Source organism: Scomber scombrus, chromosome 18 (genome assembly GCF_963691925.1).
Source record: "Scomber scombrus chromosome 18, fScoSco1.1, whole genome shotgun sequence".
Classification (NCBI taxonomy): Eukaryota; Metazoa; Chordata; class Actinopteri; order Scombriformes; family Scombridae; genus Scomber; species Scomber scombrus.
Genome location: NC_084987.1, coordinates 10,167,442 through 10,187,302, shown reverse-complemented (window position 1 = coordinate 10,187,302; position 19,861 = coordinate 10,167,442). Strand labels below are relative to the sequence as shown.

General features: G+C 38.1%; 1 protein-coding gene across 1 annotated transcript in view; it reads left to right on the top strand.

Moving 5' to 3' along the window:
* Window positions 1–17,599, top strand: part of hs3st4 (heparan sulfate (glucosamine) 3-O-sulfotransferase 4) — a 77,444-nt gene extending 59,845 nt beyond the window's left edge. Inside the window, exon 2 of the mRNA XM_062438029.1 lies at window positions 16,945–17,599. Within this exon, the coding sequence (XP_062294013.1) occupies window positions 16,945–17,599 (655 nt within the window). The remainder of the gene's footprint in view (window positions 1–16,944) is intronic.
* The last annotated feature ends 2,262 nt before the right edge of the window (window positions 17,600–19,861 follow it).

The following is a 19,861-nucleotide window of genomic DNA, read 5'->3' as shown; positions in this document are numbered from 1 at the left end:
CGGCAGAAACACCAAAAAGCCGCAATGCAGTTTGCTCTGCCAAATCATCTGATCACAGTGCTTAATTGAATACTGATGTGAAATGCAGACAGCAAGAGATAGCAGAGCAGGTTTCACGAGTAATTAAAACATTCTACTCAGCCCATATGGTTAATTTGCTTTAACTCATTTATCCTCTGTGTTGGAAGTCTACCCGCTTTAAGTGTTAATTATTGATAAGGGATTTTCATGGCCAGCAATACATTGCTTCTCAGAAAATGAATCCACACCTGTCAACTACTGCATGCGCAATGGTGTCAGTTTATAATTAAGCAGGTTTTAAGCAGGTTGACTTTTGAGATATATTCCTTCAGAAAATGAAATGCAAGATGAAAAATTAGAGTCATCTCCTGTGAAAAAATGTTCAAGTTACATTTGCAGTAAATACTGACAAACCTCGTACAAGAACAAGTTCAGTTCAAGAGGTAACAGACCATAGAGTCGACACATTGCTTTGCAAATATACAATTATCAGTTAATAAGTATGTGCATGGTAACAGAGTGGTACACAGTATGACTCTCAGTGCATTATCCAGTCAGCAAATTTTCTTTGGCAGAGATGCAAGCCAAGTAAACAGCCAAGCTGTGGCACATATTTGGTGGTAAATGACGGCCTTGATGTGGTTCAAATATTTGCAGCCAAATTTTGAACCATAACATTGGCGTGCCATTTCTAAAAGTGAGTATGTTGGAAATAACTGATGTGAGCCATTGGGTTTTTTCTGCTGAAGTAAATTTAATTTTTCAACTGGAAACTGTTAGCAGCCACTTTTGAGAATTATGTTCATAGAGGACACCAAAGGCATTATTGAGCAACAGTATGGATTGCCACATACTTGCTACCCTAAGGTGCAAGTGGTGCAGCTGCAGCAGGATTTGTGGTTTCTTGAGCATCAACCATATGTTACCCGAAAGCAAATGGTTTCCATCGTGCAGAAGGGGACATACTGTATGGCCTTCAGGTGTTTGTTCTTATCTGGGCCAATTACTTCAGTGCCTTAGAGTATAAAGGTATGGTGTAGCATTATAAGCATATACTGTATAGTGATAGCCCAAAAGCATTACGTCATACTATAAATAGGCCAATTGTGTATCCTGTGGTATCAGTTGGACCAGAGACTGTATCAGTGGTATGGAACGAAATATAAAATGTCTTCTCTCAGCTATCAGCGCTGCTTTTAGACAAAATAGCACAGAAAGGACATTTGTTTCGGTTTAATTTCTTTGACTTGCTGTCAGAGAACAGTGACCTCATGGTGCTTAAAGCAGTTTGTGAGAGCGATCAAGTGTGACTGCTCCAAAGTTAATCATTGTCTATGTTTTGAAATTCATTCTTTTTCCCCTCATTGTCCTCTTTCAAATTGTCTATGCAGAATACTAAAACATTTTCACCAAAGAAAAAAAGGTAATATGTATGTTAAACTGCAGTAATACACATTAAATATTTAAATAATGGACATTGTATTCCATTTAAAAATGTATAAATTAAACCAACAATGCCAGTGTCTAGCTCTATGTTCTTAATATGGTAAAACTGTAGCAACAACAGCTCACAATTTAAAGAGTTTATTCTATATTTTGGCTTTAACTACATGAAAATTAAAGCCAATAACAGTAACTGCAATAACTACAGGTGGTTGTGCAGCTCCCTACAAGATAACTTATGTTTATGTGATCAGGGCAGTGGACATCTTTTTGTGTTTAACACCCTTGTCTATTAAATTAATTGCAAATTGCTGCGTGACACTGAAGCACTCAGTCATTCCATGAAATCACTTGAAAAAAAAACATTAGTATGAGAATGACTTCACTTTATTCATTGAATTTTCTTTTAGTAATAATAATAAAATATTCAAATCCATTTTTGGGACAATTTAAATTTAACATGACGTCGTTCTGCATCTTACAGATGAATACAAAGTATCTTAAGTCAAGTTAAATGTTTAATTATTTTTTCCCCCCATAATTTTTTTTAGGTTACTTACATCTTTCACTGCTGTTTAAATTAATTGTAATTGATCATCCTTATGCTCCCAGAATAGAACAGAACATGTGAGGACCACAATAGAAAAAAGCCTTTGGAGATTAAGGTTTAATATTTTGGTTTTATTCTATCTATAAACATTTGACACATTTCTCTTTAAGCTCTCCCTTTGGCAGCTTGGATTACACAAGTTAATCTGTATATCTCTAAAACATTATCCTGCATTTGTGATGTGTTTTTATGGCAGATTCACTTGCTGTGTCAAACTACCTCTGCTGGGGAGATTAAGGGTGTGTACAAGGGTTTACTGGAAGTGCTCAAACAAGCTGCTCAAAGGGCTGAGGGCTATACTGAGATCCATTCAAGGATTACATCCTCATATCTCCTCCCATCTTGAGTATTGAAAACCAGCGAGATGTTCAATGACTTGCAACAGCCATTTCACAGTCGAGGTGCTGTCTGTCCATTTTCTCAACAATACAGAATATCTTCCTGTTGTTTTGAAGTTGTAACCAGCACAAGTAATGTGGAACAGGTTAGTGTTCCTGCAGAGTGTCTCTGTGCAGTCAGCAGAGATCTCTGCTTGGTGTTTGTCCAATGTCATGGTTGTAAGTAGCATTCCTGGAGTCAGTGAGAGTGGAAAGGCACTTGTCCTGCCTTGATACTGAGAATTATTAAATATACATGACATAAACCAAAAAAGCTCAGATGCCATCATACAAAGCTTTTCCTTTATAAAGAAAGACATTTAATGGAGAGGTTGTTTATTCGTCAGTTTGTACGTTTTCTTCCTGACAGCACAGTGAACCCACTCATACTGTGGAGTTAGGTCCTTTTTACAGTGAACTCAGTCTTCAATCCCTTCAGTCTTTTGCAGGTATGAAACTCCAGGAGAAGAAGCAACCCATTGAGATTACGGTGTTAGATTAAATCGAACAGTGATTAAATAACCAACCATTATATGGCTGTAGCAAATTGATTTCCCCTGTGTCATGTCAGACTGGCTAACACAGTGTATCTGTGGAGCCAACTGTGTGCTGCTGTTATAAGCTGCATTAGGTTAGCTAACCTAATGGCTGTCCTTGGTGCAAGTACAAACTGAACTTCCCTCTAACAAAGAAGAATTTAGGGCTTCCAAACTGCGCATTTGTATTCTTAAAGTTGACACCCTTAAAATGAAAGCACCCTAAAACAGCTTTTTGTCAGACATGTGAGAAAGCATTGATGTGCTTATACAAAAAAACACGATAATTCTCACATAAAAGAACCTTTACTGTGCTTGCCCCTGTCTGCACTTGTAAATATAACTGTCACTCAGCACATTTGAGTATGATGTAAGTATGGCAGCTGAGGCTATTAAGCTCGTGTCAAATGAAAGCACGCTTAAGGCACTCCAAACTGGTCATAACTGGCATTTTATGGTAGGCTATAAGCAAATGGAATATCCAGCATGGAAATGAGCTTTTCTAAATGGAAAAAAATAACTCAGCTTTTGTGCACATATGATACTTAGATAGATATCTCATACATGACAGCAGCTCACATGGCAGGTGAATTATTTTAGCATTTCTCTCCGAGCAGACTGACTGAATTGAGCAATCTCTGCCAGCCAAAGCACAATTTGGATTAGCAAAAGCCCCACTGATAGGTCAGCTTAGCCCGTAATGGAGCAGCTTAGGCCTTGTCTGCATGATTATAACATTCTTAGCAGTCTATTTCCTTGCATCCAGATGTTACAATACAAACATCCATGCCTCCCTCCTTTAAGCCCAATGCAAATTTAGTTCTCATGCAGGGACATAACATGATGCGTCACTTTTTAATGTTTTTGCAAATATGATGCATTTTTGACAAGAAACCTTTAAATAATTGAGTTGCTGATTCTAATAAATGTGCAAATAATTTCTTGTAGCTGTAAAAGGTTTTGAACGATATTCATTTCTTCTGTATTTGCCACATTTAATTTGATGTAAAAGTCATTACTTCGGACATTATTCTGCAGTTTCATCTGTTTGCTGAATCAAAGAACCATAATGTCAACTTTAACAACATCCTTAACTACTTCAGTTACACCCGATATTTCAGTTGTGACACTTCATTGAGAAATGCCAGAATAAGAAGAATGACTCTTAGTTAATTGATATTTAGCGGTTCAGTTGTTTTGTACATTTTTTGTATTTAAATTGCCATAAATTCTTGTTCAAAAAATGACATTTCTCAAAGCTTTCACTTGTAATTCATTTTCAACAGTTGAGTATGTTGCTGCGCTTTAAATTAGAGCTCCCTCCATCTGCTCTGATGAAACACACTGATGATTTATCCTTCATGACACAGATACTACAACTGTGTGTGTGTGTGTGTGTGTGTGTGTGTGTGTGTGTGTGTGTGTGTGTGTGTGTGTGTGTGTGTGTGAGAGAGAGTGCATGTGTATTAACTTGAGTATGAGTATGTTCACCTTTCACCTGCGACTCAAGGGTGTATTATTAATACAATAACTGTACACAGTGATTTTTCAGCAGTATTCTCTGCACAATCAATAAACAGGTGATACAGGCTAAGGCGAGGTTAAAGGTTTCAAAGTGATGTTGTCAGTGATAGAAATTAGTTGAAAACGAGATAATCTAAAAATTCCATCTTTTTTCCCTCGAAAATAATGTAAAAATATTTTTGCGAACTGATGAATTAAATGGTTTCGTGATTTTCAAAGGGTGGTCTGGCTAAAAAAGTCACCTCTGATCACAGGTTTTGGGATTTTACCTTATCATTTGCAATGAAGACACTTACACTATTATTAATATTAGCTCTGATAAAAATGTATGCAGATACAATCCAGAATGTATTAATCAACGTCTTTCCTTCCCTCCTTTCCAATAGTCAACAAATCAGAAAAGTACATCCTGTTATTTCTTTCACTTTCACTGTAGCTTTCTGTGAGTTGTATTTACAAGCCTCAAACATGAAAATACAATATTATGAGCAACACATGCAGGCAGTAACACTTTTCCAGCAGATTGCTGCAGGGCAGCCCACAGCTTTATGAATGCAAAACATCAAGGAGGCAATGAGATAAATATTACGCTTTTGGATACACAATGTAATTGTTTGGCTACAGAACCCTAGGATTATCCTGCACGAGATCACTGGGTGTCTTTGGTCATTTCTTTTCAGTTTCTGAAGCAAAAAAAAAATGTTTTATCTATTTCTGTCATTCTGAAGAAGGTGAAGTGCTATGCTAATTGCCTGTCACCTTGTTTAAATAATACAGTTACGTACTAGTCAAAATCCTTTCCCAAACAATTTACAAAATTATGGCATAAAAGGGAATGAGGTGGTCTTACCAGGCTCAGTTGAATTAGTAAAGATATCATGCTAAACAGGTGATTTAACTGTGTTAGATTTAGGAACTCTTCCTTAAATGCCTGGTCAGTTTTGTTTGTGTGTTTTTTAGGAAGGAGTTAACATTTTCCTCCTCACCAGTGAGAAACATTGCAGTCTGCAATTTAAATGCTTGAATGTTTAATGTGGTCTTGGATGGGTTTTATTTACAGCTAATTTGCATACAAAAGAGACAAGACAAAAAAGATTGATCTGACTAACTCTGACTGATTGATCAGTTGACGTTGATCGGACCTGGTGTTTAGTAACAATAACAGATCCTGAATCCAAGAAGCTCCTAGGGATTGTGAAATTATATCCAATTTCCTCCCAATGTCAGTTTCAATGTATAAAAGTCCACATTTTAGCCTCTCACCAAATCCACTGAGGCGCCATTTCCATCCTTTTTCTCTTTTCTATCACTGCAGCCAACATCAATATTTTACAGTGAGTAGTGGGCCCACCTGCCACAGCAGCTAAAAAGAATTTAACTTGTGCCACAGTGTTTGATTAGTATTTAAGGTGCCTTTGCACCACTGCACACTCCTGTGCATTTTGTGTATTAAACGTAAGACATCTTTGGAAAAGAAATAGAGACCAGGAGCTAGTAAATCTCTCCTATAAAGGTAATTTTATGTCATGCCTTCTCTCTCTCTTTCTTTCTCTCTTTCTCTTTTTCTTCTGGGAGAAAAATTCTCACATTGTGTCCAAATAGTATGACATATACTCTTTGTGATTTTCTGTGATTTTTATACTGTTACAGTGTTGGATGTATATGGTAATCATGGTCAAATGTTCAAAACTTAGGTGAATGTATGTAAAAATGCTTCACTTTTATAATTACATCGGACAGTTCGTGTATGCCCAAAAATCAGCCAGCTGTGCGTAGGCTCTGTTGCTTAGGTTGTCCAATGGGCTGTTCACGTTTTCCACATTTAGGTATTTTCCATATTTTGGATCCATTTGGGCTCAAACATGTACAGATATATTTGAGAAGTTTCCATTTTGAGTAAAGAATTTGAAGTAATATCCTACTACTACTGTTTGTTTTTCATAGCTTCATGAGTCATTGAGGAGTTTATGGAAGTGAACAGATTGGGCTCATTCAGGAGGGGCCTTAAACAGAGAAGGAGCTAGAACGGTTTCAGACAGAGGCTGAACTGATGGGCAGCATAAAAAGGCCAGTAGAAGATAAATAGGGAGTTTATTTTTTACTCTAAATCATGTAAAGATGTACCAGTAGAGCCTAGAAATGTGCATGATGAGCCCTTTAAGTATGCACATGTGGGGTCCACACATATTCCTCAATTTTAGAACTATAAAATACCTGGAGCTAAATACCATTAAATACCTGCAGTGCTCAGTGGGGAAGGCATTACTAGGAACAATCCAACAATTTACCAACAGCATCAACACGCTACACAGTAACTTATCTTAGTCACTCATTATTTAAAATGATACACACTTAAAAAGGGCTGGTGGTAAGCCAGAAATGATATAAATCAAAGACACCAGCAGGCTGCCATTTACCCAATAGAATAGACACACATCCTGTCCTCAAGAGAGAAAATTATTTCTTTGTCGCTTTAGCTGCCTCAGATTGCTGACCAAACATTTGAGATACATTTAGCTCTTTTAAACCTGTTTTAAGCCTTCCAAGTTGCAACACTCTTAAAATAGCAGGATCAATATATTTTTCATTGCTATTCCATGTCAGTGTGCCTCTGCATAACAAAGGGTCAAACATAAGTCAAAAGGCATACTGTAGGTAGCACTTCTGGTGATGGAGATTCTACTGCAGTGGAAATACGGAGGAAATATGATTCAATTACATTTTTATTCAGTTATTAGTCCACCTCTGTTCTTCATTTAATCACCTCAATGATTCAATTTAGAGAGAAAGAAATTGTAATAGAAAACGAGGAACATTTAGAAATGGAAAAGAGCAGGATGGGACACTATAGATAAAGGCCATATTGATACGACGTCACTACAGCATCCAAGGCTTCTCTCCCCCCCCCCATCACTGTTGAGGATGGACATTTAGTTCACTAAGGAAGTCAAATGTCAAGGAGTGTAGCCGGAATTTTTTCTGCACATGCTACATACTGCAATATCCTTGGTTTGATTCCAGACAGGGACATGTGTTGCATGTCATACCCATTACTCTCTCCCAGTGTTTCCTGTCTGCCCACTGTCCAATAAAGTCTAAAATGCCCACCTGAAAAAATCTTCAAAAAAATAATGTTTTAAAAACTGTATTTGGGCAGGATTCTATATACAGAACCTCTAGATTCAATTCAAGTCAATTCAATAGGCTTTATTGGCATGAAGGCTATGAGAACAATGTTGCCAAAGCATTAAAATTAAAATGATGTGAAAATTAATAACACATAAAGATTATGTATATAATATATTATATATATATGAATTCCAGTATACAATATATCCTATGCATGTATTTCTCTCTATTTTCTCTCTCTCTCTCTCTCTCTCTCTCTCTCTCTCTCTCTCTCTCTCTCTCTCTCTCTCTCTCTCTCTCTCTCTCTCTCTCTCTCTCTCTCTCTCTCTCTCCCCTCATAGATAGGACAGTTTCTGAGAGTCGGGGAGATGAATTAAGTCGGGATATATATTTTATTTACTTTGTCAAAGAAAAACTCTCAAATCCTTATATTTTTAATATATCCTTTATATTTCTCACAGTATAATGGGAAGTGAGATTCTGTCTCCACCTCTCTTTGATGACAATGTGAACACAGCCTGGCCTCCTCTGGTATTCTGTTCTGCCTGTGACGGTTTCTATGTTTCTATGCTTTACATATTAGTTGGAACATATAAGAGTTACATATTGACAAGTTAGCTAAACCTGCTAACCCTTTTCTGCCGATCATTAAAACATACTTTGGAGCTGTGGATAAAATGTGTCTTTGTCATCCTCATTTCCTTTCTCTCTTTAATTCCTGACAAAGCACAAGACTCCCACATCATTTATCCCTGTGAAATTCCTGCTGAGTGTGAAAATGGTGAGAGAGCAATCTTCTGTCTGCAATAGAAAAACCTTAACTACTGTAAAATAAATAAATAAATAAATAAATAAAATGTGAATTTTAACAAATCTTAGCAGAAATCTATATACTTTACTCATGGAACTCACTGTGATCATGTTTATGTATAAGATAGCACAAGGTTAGGGACTGCTGTGGCAAAAAACACTGAGTAGATGGAACTGACGACAGAAACACTGGATTTTAAAGTGTTAAAGGTAGATCATATTCTCATAGTCTATACTGATCCACTGATTTTTGCATCTGGTGCATCCAAACAAAACTAGATTCATTCTGATATATGATTCTCCATACTAACATTTCAAATTTTATTGGTCCAAAACACATCAATCAGCCTTACAGAATGGGAATTGTGCTGGAGAATCATCACACAAACATGTTTGTCAGCTCATAGCAACAAAGAAATGGATGCTGACGTGCACTGAATGGTGCTATTTAGCTTTTGACAGAAGCATTCAGACAAACATGAGTAGATGGAGAAAGATGAAGCTGAAGTGCCACCATGATTAAACTGGAACTCTCTGCTACCATTTTCTAATAAAGCCTAAAAGCATCCTGTATTATCTAAAACTGGCCCTGCATTATTTATCAACCACTTGATACAGTTGTATATTTGTGGCATTGTTGCATCATTTTTTGTGCATTTATGGCAGCTTACCAGCTACACTGTATTGTTGTTCTACTGAGTCACTTAGATTAGCATAATGTTGGTAGCCTAACAAAAGCATTTAAAAAACAAATAAAGAAATGCTACTGTCTGCCTCCATGATGCAAAGTGTGAATACCGAAAGCTTAATAAAATATGTAGAACAAACAGAAGTGCTGCTTTTCTTTGGGCAGACTGGCTGAGACCAGGGCTTATATTTCCTAATAGTTTAATGGCACATATTACCAATTTCTGGATATGACATATATTCCTAATATTCATCCTGACATTTTGTGAGTTACCTTACATTTCCCTCAAAAGAGGAAACTGCCAAATTTCTGTTTCATCTGATTGAAGTCCTCTCTGGATGTAGTAATGTCTCGCCCAGAAAATGTAAAGAGTTTGTGCAGCCTCCTCCTTTGTGGTGTCACACTGACCTACAGCTCCATAATGAATTGGAGAAAAAAAAATTGAGAAAAAAGTGACTGTGATAGGTAATTTCCTGCAAAGGTTCATGTTCTGGTGTTTAACTGATAGCACTGCCAGAAAATAACCTCTTGGATATTAAAAAAAGAAGAAAAAAAGACAGACAATCTCTCTCCTATATACCTTCATACCCTGGGGCAACAGACAGTCAGTATTGGCTGTCTGTAATGTATAGTATGATATGTATCTGCAAAGAATCTATAAAATATATGTTGCAAACAATGAAATTAGACACAGCTGGTGTTTAATTTCGTCTCTTTAATGACCGGTTTTATTCCATTTGTTTCTGTTGGCGGCTTCAGCCATATGGCTTTGCTCTGATGGAAAGCAGTTTCTATAATCTGTAGCCATTTGTTTATCCACACAATAATTGATGCCCTTCAATCTTGTCATTTTGTCAGATGCTGTATCACTCCAGGCTTGGTGCATGGAGTGCAATTGTAGATTCAAAATGCTCTAATTTCAAAAACAACACTCTAAATACCATTGGTCTTCAGTACCTGAGATGAACCCAATTTCATCCAAGTATGCCTTAAAAAAAACTACACATGGAGGGAATCATTCATTCATTCGTGGCTATGCCATGTAGCAAATGAGCATGGATGAGCATAAAGGGAGAATTAATGTAAAATATTGCTTAATATGCTGTGGTCAAACGATAAAGAGTTTTATCTGCGGTCTGAAACAGCAAAATTATCCGATCCTGTCTGCCTTAGTTTTTGCTCAGGCAAGGAAATCTATCATGTTCAAACTGTCATATTAATTGGTTCTGCTTAACTGAGCCGGATCTGCAACATTTCCAGGATGTAAATTTTTTAGCCTTTGACTCTGACGTATTCAGGTGTGACTTCCAATTACAGTTGGGCATTCTGTGCTTTTCTTTGAGAGAACATATTTTGAGAGTCTTTTAGCATTGCAGGTTAATAAAACTGAAAGATGCAGAGATGAGTGAAACATTTTTAACTTTTAACTCATATATTTATGGAGACTATGATGAAAACACTTGAAGAAATATACTATAACACAAGAATGGCTTTTATACCCTGCACATAAATATATATAAAAAAATCACTATATAATTGGTATGTTCTGTGTCAGGTAATAGTTTTCTGTCTTTGTACCAACCTCCTAAATAAATAACACTGACAGTGGCGAGTGCCCTGTTTTATTTCGTTTTTTTAATGGGTGTGTTTGCTGTTCCTGCAGCGTGGGGATCAGCACAACACAACTGCTTGTTTTTGCAGTGGTGACATCAATAACACAATATTGAGGGCAATTGTGATCAAATTGAATGAGTGTAGCCTGAAGTGCTCTCATCAGCTCATCCAAAGGCAAATAAACAAACAGGCAAAAAATGTAATAACTAAATGTTCTTTCAGAGGAGTGGCACAATTTCTTATTAGAGCACAGATGAACTATTACGTAAGAATATTATTTTTGGTTTGAGGTTTGTACTGTATCTTTATTTCTAGATTTCAGAGGAGAAATAAGAGTCTTTTTTTAATAGACAGTAAAGTTAAAACTACTGACAGTGATACTAAACTTGAAAACAGTTAAATGTTTTTGATAATTTGATTTGAGATAAGATTGCTTTCATTTTCTCCCCAGACTTTAATACGGTTAAAAATAGACACATTTTGTAGCTCATACACTGTTAAGGACTAATGATGCAGGGTGATACAGATTTCCAAACATCCTCATAGTTTTTTCTTGTCATAACGCTTTACTTCATGATTTGTCCAAAGGGCCTCTGGACACAGCTTCAGATCTCAGTGCTAGTGATGTGGGGAGAGAAGTACCTGGCTTGCTATCGACTGTTGGAAGTGGGACGGCCTTTAGGGGATATCAGGAAGAGAACAGGGAATAAGGTTTTGATCAGGACCAGCTGTCACTTCTGTCCTCAACTATTCTGTTGAAGCTCACAGTCCTGCAGAAGTGCAAGTATAATGGGCTTATTTAGAGTGGAGAGGCTGTGTTGTGTTTTAATTAGTCTAACCGTTGTATTCTTTTTGCTATTCGACAAATATTCTTGTCACTGAGGGTGTTTTCACACCTGTCTTGTTTAATTTGATTGAATTGAACTCTACTGTGTTTTCCCACTTGGTGCGATTCATTTGGGCAGGTGTGAAAGCAGAAATCTCACTCAGGTGCGGACCAAACCAACCCGACTTAGACTTTGTTGAAGAAGTGGGCTCAATCCGTTTAGAAACAAACTCTGGAGCAGTTTGTTTGTGGTATGAACGTGATCCGCCCTCGATCCAACCCAAGCTTTTTGGACTAAACCAGCTTCCGTAGAAAGCTGCAAGGGCTTTGTATTTTCAACATGAATCGAGGGTTGACCTGGTAAAGGGGCGAAATACGTTGCCTCCTCCTCCTCGACAGATTAAAAATATATTTTAAAAATAATGCTTACATTATTTGGAGAATATATGGAAGAACATTTTGTGTTCATGTAGGATCCCATCACTCGTAATAAGCTGACTGAGAAAATTACTTTTCAGGGCCTCCCCAGAGGGAGAACTCTTGAGAAAAAATGTTGTCATCTCGATGAAGCAAAGGTAGAGTTGTGATATGTCACTGATTTTAATGGGGTGGACATAATATTAGAAATACCTCACAGTTTGTTGCAATACTATTACACAACACTACAAACTACACCTTTCAAAAATGGGTATAACATTGAAGCAACACCTCTCTGAAACTGTTTAACAAGTGAACACTGCAGGATTTTGTATTAGACCGCTTTAGTTTTAGCTATAGCTGCACCTCCTGTAATAATCTGTCAACTGAGTGTATTTTGTAATTTAGTTTGGAGGACTTGCTGGATTTGGAAGTGACCGAAGGAGGAGGCACTGGATAAATGATTCCAGCAGGAACCATAAAAAGGAAATAAATGGATGGTGTGGTGTGGGAATAAATGTGTGAAGAATGTGAAGCATCCTAATAGGATAAAAGGATATGGGGAAGTAAAAGGTGTGAGTGAGGAGTTACAGTGCAAGGTGGATTTTGTCGCTAAATTTCCACCAGAGCTTCATATCCAATATCTGAATTAAATAATTTGAAGACAGAAATGAATCAGCAAAACACAATAACCATGTTGCTGCATCATGGCCATTTAAATCTGTAGTTTAGTTTTTATATTTCTCGTTGACATGATTCTCTCAATTGTCCTCATGTAGTCAACCTTAGTATACTCATGGTTCAAGAGGATTATATAACCATGGAAAACATCACAATGTAATCTACAGTAGTGCTATTTACAACACTACAGATTCAGTGGATAGCTCCAAGGTAAGATCACCCCACGGATCCTTTCACTACACTCAGGTGGAAAGGTCAGATTCAGGTTTGCAAACAAACAAAAACAAACCCATCAGGATTTAAACACCCTATCATTACTGAACTGATCTCTCAGAATGGCAGCGTACTCCTGTTTTTCCTCCTAAAAGTTGCACCTTAACCGTGACCAAACAATGCCTCCCACTCCATAACAGACCCAACAGGACTCTGTGCTCTGGCCTGTAGGCTTGCGTTTTTTGTGTGCCAAACATGTACACATCCACTTCTTGGGAGCAGAGAAAAGAATGACTCATTTGACAGGCCATTTCTTTTTTTCTCTCTCTCTCTTTCCACTTCTCAGTAAACCAATGACTTTGTTCTTTGTGCTGCTGTAATCACAAACATGTCACTCAGTAATGGGATTATTCATTGCAAACTGACCACAGTATCTCTCACTTCAAATGTCCTGACTGACTGCTGTTGATGAATAGCCACGATTGATATTTGCAGTGGGACATCAAAGTAACACCTCAGTACAATTACCATTCCTTTTCCTTTCTATTGTCTGCTTGCATCAATAGTTAAGGCACTGGTTTACTGAGAAATGTTATGAATATTTAGATGTTACTTAGAATATCCCTTGAAAACAGCTTTAAAAAACTTTCTTGTTCATAAAATTAAAATAAAATGTTTCCTCTGCAAAATGTCAAATATGTCTACACTTCCACGATTACTCGTTGTTTCTGAGTAAATACTGATGAGAATTAAAAAATAAATATATCTATAATTCATGCCTAAATATCATATTATTTTTTAGCAATTATTCAGAGGTCTGCCCACATCCCTGGCACTGTCTCCAAAAAGCGCTCTCTGAGGACTCAAGAGCTTATTATGAGTGGACTCCTTTAGAATAATTGATTGTATTTGACATGACATGGAGGAAGCTTGGCGGATTGATACTGTGCAACAGAGCCGTGATCAATCCAAATGAGAGATTGGGGGAGCTTTTCTTTCTCTGCCAGCGCTTATTAGAAGAAAAAAAAAAATTTTCTCTGGAGAAAATCTAGTCCTCAAGAAACAGCTTGGACCTATTAGTATCTGGGAATGTAAATTAGCGTGATCCCTCACCTCATCATGCCTCAAAATATTCCCTGTGCGCTAGTTTGACAGAGCATAATGAAACGTTAAGTTAAATGCCCAAGCATGTTTCTGAGCACTTTTGCGGTGGGCGTTTAGGCAAGAGTTGTGATTATCTGCGAAGATTAGTTTCTGTCTTAACAAACAAAAAAATTTGCTGTGATTTGGTATACCGCACAGTCTGAATAATTAATCAACCTTTAGAGACAACTGGGCATCCTCCAGATCTGGATTTCATGTGGAGTGGGTGTGAAATGGATTTCCTTCCTAAGTTAAAGTACATGACCACAATACAAATCCAGTTTTAAAAGTTGACTTCCTCTGTTATTATGTATTGGTCTAACTTGGGTAATGTTTTAGCTACACATAATTGATCTGGTTTCAAGGGATTTTGTCATCCATTTAAAATTATAGAAAGGCAATAAAACTGCATCATTTTCCAAGGAAATGTTAATGATTTTAGTAGTAGTCAGTCTATATTATTTACTTCTGTATTCTGTATCTCTCAGCGCAACAAAGGTAATTATCTTCCATGCGTAATGCGGCATGCCTGTTATTGTAAAGATCATTAAAAGTTACTCCATGCTCCAAGAATGATGCACCTTTGTTTTAACACTTTGTCTTTAACTACTTTTCTATGTAAATAAAGCTTTGGACATGTGTGGAAAAGCAAGAAGTAAATGATATGTGGTGTGTTCTCGGTCTGAGGCAGTAAACAGCAGATGGTAAGCAGGGCCCCTTTCACGCTATGGATTTCATTTACCTACCCACCTGAATGACCCACGTTGAGCTCAGCAGCTGATGCGGGAAAAAAATAAATAAATAAAAAGCGAGACTTAACTGTTTGCTCTTGTTTACTCCAGTTCCACTAGACTGCAAGGCCAGAGGAGTCATTTGCCATGCATGGAGAAATTAGCTTATTTATCAGCATTTTGATTTTCGTCCCGCCTCGCCGTCCCTCTGACATTTTAGATTTACATGATCCATGACTGATTCCCCATCAAAATAGAGCCTCGATAATATAAAGTATTTGGCTTGTGCAGTTATCATTGTTTTATAATTAACTATATGGTGATTAGCACTGAGCCAGAAGAGGACAGTAGCTTGTTATGTGCATAAAGGTAACCTTGAACATTGTACATCTGTCCCGTCAATTGGATATGCTCCAAAGATGCACAGCACATTACCAGTGAGACACTGCACCTCATGTCCATACAGTAGGAAGTCAGTTGTTTCAAGGTGATTCACAGCGATGTAGTTGAGCTTTTTCTCTTTTTTTTAATCACCATACACATGGTGTTGCACCCTTGGACCACCTACTGTACTTTGAAGTTAAATGGCAGACAGATCTGAAGTCCTTGAAAGGTTACAAAAATCTTTAGCCATTCATTACTGTAAAGGAGGAAGTGTAGAAAGAGATAGAATATAATGAAAACTAATACTCTTTCTGGTCACTATGCTATCTGTAGATATGTTTAATATCCTATTACAGGCCAAGAAGTAACCACAGTTCTATACTGTCAAGAGACAAACATAATCCGGAGGGAAATTACCCATCAGGAAGGCAATACTGTTACTGAGATGCAATTACCAGGCCACTTGTGAGATTTTCAGGCTTGTATCCATGGGTGCGTGTGTGTGTGCGTGTGTGTGTGTGTGAGTGAGGGTGGTCGATATGTGCATAACAGCTCTTATGTTTTGCAGAGTAAATTGGATTCTTTGCTGGAGAACAGTTAATTTAGAATATGTCCAAGATGCAAATGATTGATGTGACTATATCGTTACAACTGTAGGTTTGTGGTGCAGGGCAGCATAATAGAAAAAAACTATTGCAGGGAGAAGGAAATAGCTTTTATCCCAGAATTATAGACAATTTTGTGCACTAAATCTGTGAGCCTCCGGATGGAATAATTTTGATTTTGATTTGCTGTTTATACATTAATTCCTGAGCAAACATGACTTAATTTGGGAAGGCAAAAAAACATGTTTGAATCATGTTTCTCTTTACGTTATGTTATGAAGCTCCTGTGCTCATGTTTGTTAGTATATAAACGGCATGTCACACAGAGGATTTAATGCACCAATTTAGCACTGAATCACATAGCCTACAAACAAAGAAAACAGCACGGATTGGAATTAACATCAGTGTAAACATTTGATAAGGATTTGCTTGAGGCGAATGCTATGCTTTATTATTGATACAGAAATAGAAACTGTAGAAACAAGACTTGCTTCTGTGCGTGTGATATACTTGCTTCTGCACTGTCGTATCCTACAACTCGTTCTCACATTCAACATAATATTTGTGGCACTGGCAAATGGCCTCCTGTTGTCCCCGAGATAAATTTCTCAAGTCTGGGACATTTCTATTGTACTACAAATTATCGCCATGAATCTCATAATTAATCATGGCTGCCTTCAATGAATAGCCCCTAACCTTAAACGTAGTGTACAGAGGAGAAGAAAAGAGCTGCCTGCACCCATTGCAGGGAAGTGCATGTGCATAAGAAATAAAACTGCCTGCACGGAGAGTGAGCCTAGCATGCATAATAAATGTATGACAAAACAATACCCCAGGCACCCCAGTATTAATGATATGCAGCGAACTCATTATTAAAGTTCCAAAACAGCTCCTGGAGTAACACAGATGGAGTCAATTAAGCAATGAGCATACTTGCTTGCCTGCCGTTTCATCTTCTTTCTTTTATCTCTTCCATGTTACTCCATGGATGTAATTAGCTGTATGTTTCTCCTCACAACATAATGTCCAGTGATAATAACAGTTATTTTCACTTGTAATTTCAAATAATGTACTGCTTAATAAATGCACCAGATTTGCTCTCACCGTGTCCTTGGGTATTTCATTTGCACTGCAAGAGGTGTTGAGGATAATACCATGCTAAGTTGCTTTTCTCTGCTGTTTGTGTTCCCAGAGACCTGATGCCTTCAACCCTGGAGGGGCAGATCACCATGGAGAAGACACCCAGCTACTTTGTGACTAACCATGCCCCAAAGCGTATCCACTCAATGGCCAGGGACATCAAGCTTATTATTGTGGTGCGTAATCCTGTCACACGAGCCATTTCAGACTATACACAGACTTTGTCCAAGAAACCTGAGATCTCAACCTTCGAGGTTCTGGCTTTTAAGAACCGGACGCTGGGTCTTATAGACGCTTCATGGAGTGCGTTGCGTATAGGAATATATGCACTCCACCTGGAGAGCTGGATGCAGTACTTCCCTCTCTCCCAAATGCACTTTGTCAGTGGAGAGAGGCTCATTGTGGATCCTGCAGGTGAGATGGCCAAAGTGCAGGACTTCTTGGGACTCAAACGCATCGTCACAGACAAACACTTTTATTTCAATAAAACAAAAGGATTTCCGTGTCTGAAAAAGCCAGAGGACAGCAGTACTCCCAGATGCCTTGGCAAGTCTAAAGGGAGAACTCACCCTAAAATTGACCCGGATGTGATTCGGCGGCTGCACAAGTTCTACAAACCCTTTAACATGATGTTCTACCAAATGACAGGCCAGAACTTTGAATGGGAGCTGGAGGAGGACAGCGAATCTCGAAGCTCTCAGGACTAGTAGACTGCGGCATGGCACAGCGCAGCCACACCACCAGCCTTCTCAATAAAACTACTATTGTCTCGCTTCATTTTCAGAGAGAGTGCTTGAGCACGCCAATCAATCATGGCTGTCTTTGCAGTGTCTGTATCCATTAGCAAAAGTTTACTGACATGCTTTTTTCCCCCTTCAATACTAATGTTGTTGATGATGGCAAATCATTATTGTAAATACTAAACATAAAATATATTTATATTTGTGAAAAGGAGATGATTTATCCTTGTTGTTTTTAAAGCATAGAGCTGATATAAAAAATCATGTTGACTATGGCAATGCATGCGATTAGTTAAGTGTCCTTACCTCATGAGCCCTAAGGGTAAACTCTGCCTGTTTCTTCTCCCTTTACTTTCCTTGCAGTTTGTTGCCCTCACACCCACTCACCAGCATACAGTACAAAAAGATATTCTATTTCAATGGCTAAGGCCGTGAAGTGCTCTGTATTATTTCTTTCAACACTGTCCTGCTGCTTTAGAAAAGAGAGAAAAGAGAAAAATGATAGACATATACAATATTCTTTTAACATGTGCTTATCCTTTAAGTTGTTCATATTCTGAGTCGAGACAATCCTTTTTTTTCTTTTTTTGTTGTTGCCAGTCTTAAGTTTACCAAAGTGTTAATGTATTCTGTGTCAGTATTCTGGTTGCTCTACACTCATTAATTGCACAGATATTTAAAAGGAGAGCTGATGTACAGTGGCTATCATTCAATAATTGGATTGTTTCACTGCATAGTTGAACATTAGCATTCTGATGACCATGCACTCAGATGTGCTGCAGTATCAGTGTTTTTGGTATAATTTGACAAATGAATCCATGTACTACAAATATCGAGGGTTAGCTGTGCATCAAACGAATTTGCATCTTGACAATAACTATTTCCTGTTACCAAAACACACCAAAAACATCAGTTAACTCTTCCGGTCCTCGACTGACTGCCTCATGACCCCCTTCTTGTCACAGTAATGCATGTCAATGAGGGTGAAGAACAACAGCGGAGGACCGAGCAGAATTTTGTTAACAAACATCTGCTGCCCTGCGATCTTCTGTCATTAGAGATTAATGGTTTGTTAAATAAGCTGCTGCTGCTGGAACAATGTCAATGTCAGAGAAAATGTGCTGTCAAGGAAAAGCTTCATACATGCCCAGGTAAATTACCAAGCCATTACTGTATGTGCTTAACTTGAATGAGCTGATGTCTGCCAGGGAAATGTGCTGTAACCAGAGGTTTACGTGTGATCAGCAGTGGTAACTGAGCAGATTCTTGTGTCAAAAATAACAGGGTTTTGCTGTGAAATGCTCCTTTCTTGAAATCCTTCTTTACTCGTACAATGAAATAATAAGAGTAACACCATCTTTTCCTCATTATAATTTATTTTGCATAACTCGCTGTGCATCTGTCTGTTGTCTCTGGACTTTTCAACAGTTGAGACAATCAATACAGTCAATGAGTCAATAAATACAGTCTGCTACACATCAATGGTTGCTACAGCTATGATGCATTGCTCTGTTAATCCTGCCTGTTCTCTGGCCATGGCTGGCAGGATTGGTTCACTCTCTGCAGACCTCTCTGTCACCCTGGGGAGGCCGGCACCAGCAGCTACTTACACAGAGCAATTGATTCAATCAAAGTAAGCACTATACTGCCCTTTGTAGTGCCAAGCCTGAACACTTACCTCTGGGTCTCACTATCCCAGAGTCACAACTTCCACTTTAAGGCTTTTCTGTGCAGCCATCCCTTGGTGTTTTCTCGACGATCTCTCTGTCTCTCTGCACTTTTACACACCCTCCCACCCCCCCTTCCTCTCTCTCTCTCTCTCTCCCTCAATCATCCCTCCATCCTTTTTACTGATATGGTGTGGTAGGAAGCTGTTTCATAAAGGTGTAGTACTTTTATAAAAGATACCCAACATGCTAATGACACATTGAAGAACAGCTTCTACCGTTATTTATTTATTCAGGTTTTTCCCAAAGCTTTAGAGCATGTATAATCCACCTTCCAAGCCAGACAGTCCCTCCTACTCACATTCAAAGAAATCCACAGAAGGCACCCTGACCCTACACAGTTATTAGGACAGATGAGGACTCCATTCTCCATCTATGAATATGCAATTGTGCAGTCATTTGCATTTCCAGGATCACACGCATGAGGGAATTCCTTACCAAAGATAAAACTTGGATCCAACCTCTCATTAACAGAAACACACACACCTTTTTTCTTTTTGTA